The sequence below is a fragment of the Oryctolagus cuniculus genome, chromosome 10 (assembly GCF_051225735.1).
Source record: "Oryctolagus cuniculus isolate XC-2025 breed Fujian yellow rabbit chromosome 10, ASM5122573v1, whole genome shotgun sequence".
Taxonomy (NCBI): domain Eukaryota; kingdom Metazoa; phylum Chordata; class Mammalia; order Lagomorpha; family Leporidae; genus Oryctolagus; species Oryctolagus cuniculus.
In genome coordinates, this window is record NC_142876.1 from 104848515 (window position 1) to 104857946 (window position 9432).

Consider the following 9432-nt stretch of genomic DNA (forward strand, 5'->3'; position numbering starts at 1 on the left):
CTAAGTGATTTTTCAAAAAGGATAGACATATCATGTCCTGACATGTCCTCGCGGAACACATCTGTGAATGAACTGGGAAAGCGACGGTCTCATTAAATATGCAAGTTGACAAAGACACAGCAACAACCTTGTACAGCTAAGTTCTCACGAGCACCACAGGTACCCTCCACCCCAGCAAGCTCCCGCTCCTGGAAGCCAACCCCTCGGGGCTGCCTGCAGCCAGGGGCACAGGCGCCTGCTTCCGGGCCCGCCCCCGCAGGGACGCCCCGCCCCCGCCCCACCCTGCCCCGCCCCCAAAGCGCCCCCGCCCACCTTGCCCGTGGACTCGGTGCCCCGCAGGATACATAGGTACACCAGCAGCCAGGCCAGGAGCAGGCAGAGCGCCGGCTCCCACTGCACGCCGCCGCTCTCCTGGATGGACGGCGAGATGTTGAGGGTCTTGCGGTACCAGAAGTACTGCGTGGACGACGCCTTCTCGCACTCCTCGTCGTAGCCCGTGCGGTTTGCGTTCAGGGGACACACGGACCACGGCAGGGGGTCCTGGGGGGCCAAAACAAGCGTGTTAGGGGGAGGCGGGGCTGAGGCCTGGGTCACCGGTCACCGTGGCAGTGTGTGGGTGGTGTGTGCGTGGTGTGTGCGTGGTGTGGGCCCCGCAGGGCAGGTGCGGGTCCCCGAAAGGCAGGACGACCGCGGATGGGAGCTCGCTCTCTCTGGCAGAAATATTTAATTTGTTTTCCTTTAATTAAAAGAAAAAAAAAAACGATAAAAGCAGCTTTTTTTAATTTTTTTTAAAACAAACCAAGCTGCTGGGGAAACTACTTGCCCCGTGTGTTCGCTGGCGCTCCTCAGACTGCTTGTAGGGGAAGCGACAGCCCCGAGGTGCAGCTCTGTGAGTGGGAGACCCAGGGGTCCCCCTCTCATCCTTGGAATCCCACCCTCCCTTTAGGACCTGGTGTCTGTGCCCGCTCCTTCCCGGGCTCACGTTCGGAAACATGAGCTGTAAGAGCTCCGTGTGTAGCAGCCATGTGCTCGTCCCTGGCGTCCACGTGGTGACAATCGCAAGGAACTGTACTACAATTGCTTACAGACAAGTAAACGCTCACCTAAATGAGGAAGTGCTAATAAACCGCTAATAGAGGAGTCCGTCTGCCAAGCCAGAAAGGAGCTAGTATGGGGGTAGGGGAGGGAACAAAGAAGTTGTAAAAACAAAACCAAATTTGCAGTGAGTAGAGCTAGAAACGCTTTATGGGGGGGGTGGTAAGAGTTTTGTGTGGCCGATGATGATTTTTATCTTAGCGTACAGCGACTGGATTGTTCCAGCCTGGAAGACAGAGACGGCACAGCGGTAGCAAGCAGGCTTAGCGAGAGCAGGTGGTTTGAAAGGACAAAGCTTGCAGAGAGAATTGCTGGGTTCAAGTTGGTTTGAATCAGGATGATAAGATTGAGTTTATAAAAACTGAACAAGAACACACTGATACAAACCCAGGGTCATTCTCGGTGTTTATACTAATAGGGTTTTCTTAAAATAGTGATGTGCCTGGAGCCAGGAAACAAAGGATGTAGGAAAATTAAGCGTCTTAACGTTCTTCTAAACCTCAGTTTACTCTCAGAGTCATCGAGGTGATCACTTGCTGTCTCTGGTTAATTCATTCTAGATGAGTGAATGTTATTTTTCAATGATGTGTGATCTTATTTGGGACAAGTGTTTTCAATTTTTGGACATCCTGGCTCCCTTGGTACCAAAGTTCCAAGTTCAGACTTTTGACTGGGAGATTTTCCAGGGCCACTGGAGATCCTCAAAGGATGGATCTCTCATCTTGTAGAGATGCAAACTAGTTAGTTTCTCGGGCTTCTTGGACCCAGTGGGAAGCATTGCCAAATAATACGGTGATGTAAAGTTTATTTCTGGGGCCGGCGCTGTGGTGCAGCGGGTTAATGCCCTGGCCTGGGGCACCAGCATTCCATATGGGCACCAGTTCAAGACACAGCTGCTCCACTTCTGATCCAGCTCTCAGATATGGCCTGGGAAGGAAATGGAGTATGTCCCAAGTCCTTGGGCCCCTGTACTCGTGTGGGAGACCCGGAAGAAGCTCTTGGCTCTTGGCTTCGGATCGGTGCAGATCGGTGCAGCTCTGGCTGTTGTGGCCAATTGGGGAGTGAACCATTGGGTGAAGGACCTCTCCCTCCTTCCCTGCTTCCCTCCCTCCCTCCCTCTCTGCCTCTCCTCTGTGTAACTCTTTCAAGTAAATAAATAAATCTTAAAAAAAAAAAAACCCTCACGTGCATTCCTTTGGGAAAAAATGTTATTTCTGTGACATAAATGTTCCAGAGATTGCCTAAAACTAATGAACACCTGATGGTTCTGGTGTGACACTGTAAGTTATCCTAAAAGTCGACATAGAAAAATAAATGTCCTTATCACCTGTACAACTCCCATCAACACTGTGACCATGACTATTTTAAGTCTTTTGTCACCCACAGTTTTCATCCCTAACATATTTGCTATCAGATTCATAAAAATGACTCCAACAGGTACTGTTAAACACAGTTTTTGGTAATTTGAAGATTCAGGGATGACATAACAATTTCTAGAACTATAATAAAGAAATGCACCAAGATAAAACAGAATGAGAATTAGTGACTTGACAATAAGCCAATTAAATGCATGGGGTTTTAGTTTTTTCTTTAATAAGTCTTTACTTAAATCTTTTTTCTGATTTTTACAAAACTCCTTAAAGTATCTCTGGTTTTCAGCATTGCTAAGGTATCCTTCTGCAAACCAAGGAGAAACATTTACTTTCTTTCCCCTACGATTCCCTTCAAATTCAAAAAACTAGTTCTGTGGGGCCAGCACTGTGACATACTAGGTTAATCCTCTGCCTGTGGCACCAGCATCCCATTTGGGCACCAGTTCAAGTCCCGGCTGCTCTACTTCCAATCCAGCTCTCTGCTATGGCCTGGGAAAGCAGTGGAGGATGGCCCAAGTCCTTGGGCCCTGGCACCCACATGGGAGACTTGGAAGAAGCTCCTGGCTCCTGGCTTCAGATTGGCGCAGCTCTGGCCCTTGTGGCCATATGGAGAATGAACCAGTAGATGGGAGACCTTGCTCTCTGTCTCTCCCTCTCTCTGTCTGTAACTCTACCTCTCAAATAAATAAAGCCTTAAAAAAAAACTCTCAGTATTTTTAGGGCCATGTGATCATTTCCACAAGTTCACTAAGAATATGCTCTTTAAGACCCAGCTGAAAACCCCACTGAGAACAGTACACAGCGTGTGCTGCTCCGATATTCCAAGCCTTGTGCTGACTAAACAAAATCATCAGACCCTCGGAGGTCCGGGAACCTCACTATATCCAGTGCCACTGGGAAAACACACCTACAGATTGCCTTGGTCTGGTTTCTCAAGCAGGTTAATACACAGTAAACCCCTTTTCTTCTTGCAATTATGCAAATAATGAAGCTGAGTCTAAATTTTACAAGTTTCTTTTTTTGATAGAAATTTCTATCATTTTTCCATGACTGTTGATGTACAATTTAATACTTTATCCCTTTTAGTACTTTCTGTTCTACTTAATACTATTGGTTGAACTCTGTAATTAACACACAATTATTCTTAGGTATTTAAATTTAACTGTGTGGGGAGCAACTCGGACTAGACTAAGTTACTGGAATTAAGACTTATTCTATGCATCTGCTCTCCCACAATATGGCGCTGGGAGAGGAGTAAACAGCTTCTACACAGCTGCCTCTCACCAACTTGACAAGCTGCAGGAGCTGCTCCTGATTGGAGGAGAGCAGTGTGCTCGGTGTGTGGGTAGCAGAGTTGGGATTGGTGGAAGAGGACTATAAAGGAGGAGAGAGACAACATGCACCAGGAACATCTAAGGGGAACATCCAAATAACATCTGAGCAGCCCCCGAGAGAGCTGGCTGGCGGTGTGCCGCTCCCCCGCGGAAGCGGGGAAAGTGGCAGGGGGAGCCGCCCCTCCACGGAGGTGGAGGGATCAGCAGCCAACCCGGGAAGGGCCGAGCAGACGAAAGAACAGCGCAGGGTCTAGTGTCATTCCTCTGCGAATGGGGTAGCGACAAACTGAAAAGTGGTCCCTGTTAAATATAAGAGTGGGAATAAGAGAGGAAGAGATGTACAACTTGGGACATGCTCAAGCTGACTTGCCCCAAATGGTGGAGTTAGAAATGTGCCAGGGGATTCCAATTCAATCCCATCAAGGTGGCATGTACCAATGCCATCTCACTAGTCCAAGTGATCAATTTCAGTTCACAATTGATCACACTGATAGGTCTAAGAGTCAAAGGGATCACATAAACAAGACTAGTGTCTGTTAATACTAACTAATAGAATTAAAAAGGGAGAGAACGATCCAACATGGGAAGTGGGATGGATACACAGCAGACTCATAAGTTGGCAGATGTCCTAAACAGCACTCTGGCCTCAGAATAAGCCCTTAAGGCATTCGGATCTGGCTCAAGAGCCCATGAGAGTATTTTAGGCATGGAAAGCCAAGACACTCTGGGAAAAAAAAAAAAAAAACTAAATGAAAGATTTCTGTGAGTGAGATGGACATTTATTCCAACCCACATCGCACACTAAAGGTAGTCAAAGTTCGGCCCCTCCTCCCCACCTCAATCCATCTTTCCACCTGACCAAAGACAGTCTGGTGCTGGTGACCGCCCTTGAACTTGACCTGAGCGGTTAGACTGCTGGACTTTGTAGGGTGCAGCCAGTAGAACCCTCTTTTGCTTAAGCTGCTGCTTTGATCTGGCTTCTCTTATGACTGCAGGAGCACAAATGATGTGTGCCCAACAATCAGGACCCAAGGCCAGGTGCAAAGAGAGGCTCTGAGCTGCAGGGAAGGATGAAAAATCAATTCTTGGCAGAGTTGGAGGCTTGGGGGGACGGCACCAACCCTGCTCCGCCGAGACCAGCCCGACGTGGATGGGTCTCGCCAGTATCTGGGTTCTATGGGCTCAGATTCAGAGCACTCGATGCACAGCCATCTCAGGTCCCGCTGCATTGAGTCCTGCATTTCACAGGCACAGAGTCAAGGTCCCGTTCCATCACCTGATGGGCCACAGCCGCTTTAACAGTGAGCAGCTGGAGCTCGGGCCTGGACATCTGGGCAGTGCATGGGACCAGTGCTAGGGCAACCTCTGTCTCCCTGGTCAGGCTCACTCCTCGGAATCTGAGAGTGGCTTCTAGCTCAGAGCCCGGCTGTTTGCACCTGACCGCCAACAGGTGCTCCCTGCCCATGAGTAGGAACAGACTGCACTGTCCAAGGGGTAGGGGGTCCGCAGGGTACAGGTTCGGAAGTGCTCTGGGGGAGTGGTGAGGGGGTTCTGGGCCCCCTCCATCCTCCCACCCCCACTGGCTCCCATGGATGCTATGGCCCTCGTCTTCCTCCCCTTCCTCTCTCCTGGCATGCAGGCTCTGGCTCACCTGGAAGGAGTGGAAGAGGTACCAGAAGGCCCAGGTGTTGATGACGTTGTAGTACATGGAGAGCAAGAAGGAGACCACCACGCTGGCGACGCCTGCAAGGAGGCACAGGGTGGCGCTTAGGACGACGACGCCCTCCCCACTCTGAGGCAGCAGTGGGGGCAGCCTGGGCAGGAGTGCCCAGGACATGCCTGCAGGGACCACAGAACCCCCCCCCCCCAGGTGTGTGTAGTGGGCGTTCCCATGCGCTGTAAGCACTTAGTCAAGCTTTTGCCTTGACCACCAACCTTGCCCTTGCTTTGAGGCTTGAGGCTGATGATTTTCAATGTCAATGCCAGGTAGGGTGCTAAGAATGTCTTTGTTGCTCACAGTAAAATTATCCCCATGGGACAGCAAAGCCTGAGGCACAGTTCACCCAGGCCCACCAGCTAATTATGGCAGTGCTAGGACTCCAACCTCACAGGAGAAGCCCCTGGTCACTGCCACATACCACGCTGCACTCCACGTGGGAGGTGCTCCCTCCTTGGGTCACCTGAGGTTGAGTCACTGGACCCAAACCTGCCCTGTGGCGGCAGAGAGCAGGGGCATGGGAGGGGACAGGCGTGGAGGGGATGGCGGCTGTCCTGCCCTAGCCTGCAAGGACCCAAGGGTGGAGCTGGGAGCACCGGCAGCAGGGCCCCCGGGGCTACTCTGAGCTGGTCCTCCACAGCCCTTAGGGTCTATGGTCCTCACTCCTCCCCCTCCCCCCTCCTCCCTCAAAGCAGCTTCCCCCCACCCCCACCACCACCGACCGCTCGTTGTTAAACAACACAAGTGTGCACACACGTGCTGCCTATCTTGTCCTGTAGCAGGTGCAGCCTGAGAAGCCGTGTGCCACGGTTTCAAGTTCAACAGTCTCCAGAACCCAGGTGTGAAAGGCTGCAAACACGCCCCCTGCCCCCGTCCACACTGCCTGGCACCCTCCTGGGCTCTCTCGGGGTGGGGGTGGGGTCCCAGGGTGGGAGGGGGCTGGAGAGGGCCCCACGTACCGACGCCGCTGAGGTAGGGGCTGATGGTCCTCCAGGCGCCGATGCTGCCCTGTCGCATGCGCTGCCCCACGGCCAGTTCCAGGTACAGGAGCGGCATCCCCTCCACCAGGAGCATGATGACGTAGGGGACCAGGAAGCTACCTGTGGGCGCCCAGAGCTGAGAGCCAGGCCATCGCCCACGCTGGCCTCCGTGCTGTCCTGTCCCAGCCCCCGTGCCACGCCCCCCGTCATCCAAGTTGCCTCGCCGCTGCTCCTGTCCCCCATCCTTTGACCTCTGCTCACCCATTTGCCTGCTGGTCCAGGGATAAGAGGCAGCCAGGTGAAAATCTTTACCCTCACCTCAGCTGCTCGAGTGCTCCAAAGCCCCTGCCGCCCAGCCCCACCGGCAGAACCCAGGCTGCTGAGAATCACAGACCTTTCAAACCCACTGCTCCCAAGGAGCCATCTACAGACAGCTGCCCTGGGTAGGGAGGAGCCGCGGAGTGGCAGTGGAGCTGCGACAACGTCCCGCAGGTTGGGAGACACGGGGTCTGTCGGCTGCTCCTCCTGGTGGGCTCCCCCCAGCAGCTGGCTCACTAGCAGTGGCCATGACACAGGCTAGTGGGATAAGGGGCAGGGCTTCTGATTCTAATGAAACCAGGTCCGCCCAGCTGCAGAGTTCAGAGCAGGCTGCAGAGGGCGCTGTTCCACAGGTGTGAAGGTTCACGAGGAGTGCGCTCAGGTGGGTGGGTGCCCAGTGTTGCCTGAAATGCCCTCACGGTCCATGCCCGCATGCCACCGCCCACTTTTCCCTCAAGCTCCTACCACCACACAGGGACCCTGGCGTCCCCCTTAGACACCGCAGAGCCATGTACTCGGGCAGGGAACCCTGAATGCACTAACTCAGGCGCTGTCCAGAGTTCTGCCGTCCCAGGCAAAGCCGTGAGACCCAGCCCACTTCTCCCTGCCCCTGCCGGTTATGTCGAGGGTTGTGGCTGGACTGGGACCTAGCAGAGCCCTGAGGCCACACCTCAGAGGAAAAGTCACTGTCACTCAGGGGGGCTGAGAGGTAGGTCCCACCCCCACTCCTAGGCTCCGCCTTCCAGCTGCTCCTCCTCCTGCCCACGTGGTGCCCAGGACACTCATCTTGGATGCTACTGTGGGGACCCCACTAGCTCTATTCCTTCTTGGCCAACAGAGGGTGTTCCTGCCCTTTACCAGGTTTCTGTCCCTGGACAAGGACACTGAGGCCATCAGGGGCTCCCACCTGTGACACAGCTGACAGCACAGGCTGTGTGCACAGAGCCTGCTCGGAGCTGCACTGTGACGCTCCGTGGTTACATGATAACTTCTATCATCAAGGTGTCAAACAGTAACCACGCTGGCCTGTGGAGGTGGCTGTGTCCCTGACAGGTCTGGCCAGCCTTCCCTCTGCCTGTGGGTCAGGTGCAGCTGCACAGCCTGGTGCCAAGGTGGGCGCTGGGGGGGGCTCCCACCCATCGATCATGAGTGATTGCTATCGCCCTTGCCAACCGTTCATGTAGACAGGGGCATTTGCCTGCAATCATTTTTCAACATATGACACCAGAACAACTGAGCCGCAGCCCATTTTTCGCATTTCATATGAAAACATCCCAACAGGGATCATAGACCAAATGCGCAAGCCAAAGGTGCAAAACTTAGAAGCAGGGGACAAAGTGTTTCTGGTGTGGGTTCCGGCGATGCTTTCTCTGCTACAACACCCATTAGCTGGGGACAAGAAGGTCCCACCTTGCCCTCCCACAGAGTCCGAGGGAGGGGCCCAGCGGTCTGACCTTGGGCACACGTGGGACGGTGGTGCCTGGTGCTCCAGGCTGGGTGGAACCAGGCAGGTCCTGGCACAGGGCCCCCCAGGTGCGCACTCACCTCCGCCGTACATCTGACACAAGTAGGGGAAGCGCCACATGTTGCCCAGGCCCACGGCGTAGGAGATGCAGGTGAATAGGAACTGCAGCGGGTTGGACCACAGCGGCCGCGCCTTCTCCATGGCCCCGGCCTCCACGCCGGGGGTTCCCACCTGGATGCTGCTCTCTCTGCCCCCCCACGCCCCAGGACGCTGACCTGGGCTTTCCGGGCTTCCCCAGGACTTAGGCTCCCCAGCCTCTGGCAGGGAGGCCAGATGGGACCTAGGGGGCTCCATCCCCGGAAGCCGCCACCTGCGAGGTGGGAAACGCCAGCTCTCTCTTCTGGAACCCAGGCCCCTCCCTCTCCTGCTGCCGCTCTGGTCTCCTGGGCCCTGGAATCTGCTCTCTGCCCCACCGGGGCCCTGGCTCCAGCTCTATCCATTTTCTTGGCGCCTCCCTCTCTGGCCTGGACCTACGGTTGGACACTTGCATGCATCTCCCTCCCACCCACCTTTGACCCCTGTTCCTTTCACTGCTTCTCAGCCCTGAGACACCCAAACACCAGGGTTTCTGGGCTCCCCAGGTTGCTGGTAGGGGCTTCTAGAAAAATCTGGTAGAGCTGCGTACTATTATATCTGGTGGAGATTAGTGAGGGGCCACTGCTCACTCCCCCTCCCTCCGCTCTGCAGAGCCCGCTGTGATGTGTGCTGTTGGCCGATTTCTCTGGTGTCAATTCTCCCTCTGTGGCCAGTGCCAAGCCACCCGTGGTGGCACCACAGGTGGCACTGGGGGAGAAACGCAGCGCACCCGATATCGCATTTCCACCTCCCAGCTTCAGGAGCTAGGGGATCCTCCAGAGCCAGTTAAGGTCAAGTGGAGCCAATAATTAGGAAGGGGTGAGGAGCGAGGAGTTAGCTGCTCATTCTTAATGCGGGCTGCATGTAACAAGCAGCTCAGACAATTCCTGAAACGCCACCTGTGGGCTCTAGGAGGCGCCACTGCACCAGGCAGTCTCCTTCGCTTTTGGTTCCACTTGCACGGAAAGCTACTGAATAAGGACGGGTTTGCTTGCACCCACTGAGGCTCAACTTT

General features: G+C 54.4%; 1 protein-coding gene across 10 annotated transcripts in view; it reads right to left on the reverse strand.

Annotated features, from left to right (window-relative positions):
- Positions 1 to 9432, reverse strand: part of SLC6A20 (solute carrier family 6 member 20) — a 51673-nt gene that overhangs the window by 38989 nt on the left and 3252 nt on the right. For 3 of the 10 annotated variants that reach the window (XM_089305574.1, XM_051851701.3, XM_051851700.3), the window contains exons 1-4: positions 8363 to 9208; positions 6479 to 6619; positions 5454 to 5545; positions 313 to 540 (exon numbers count right to left, since the gene is read on the reverse strand). In XM_089305574.1, coding sequence (XP_089161700.1) covers positions 313 to 540; positions 5454 to 5545; positions 6479 to 6619; positions 8363 to 8636 — 735 coding nt within the window. In that variant the 5' untranslated portion in view covers positions 8637 to 9208. Of the gene's footprint in view, positions 1 to 312; positions 541 to 5453; positions 5546 to 5737; positions 6180 to 6275; positions 6408 to 6478; positions 6620 to 6760; positions 7120 to 7282; positions 7538 to 8362; positions 9209 to 9432 lie in introns of those variants that run through there. The other 7 variants (XM_089305576.1, XM_089305579.1, XM_089305575.1 and 4 more) reach the window with 6 other exon arrangements.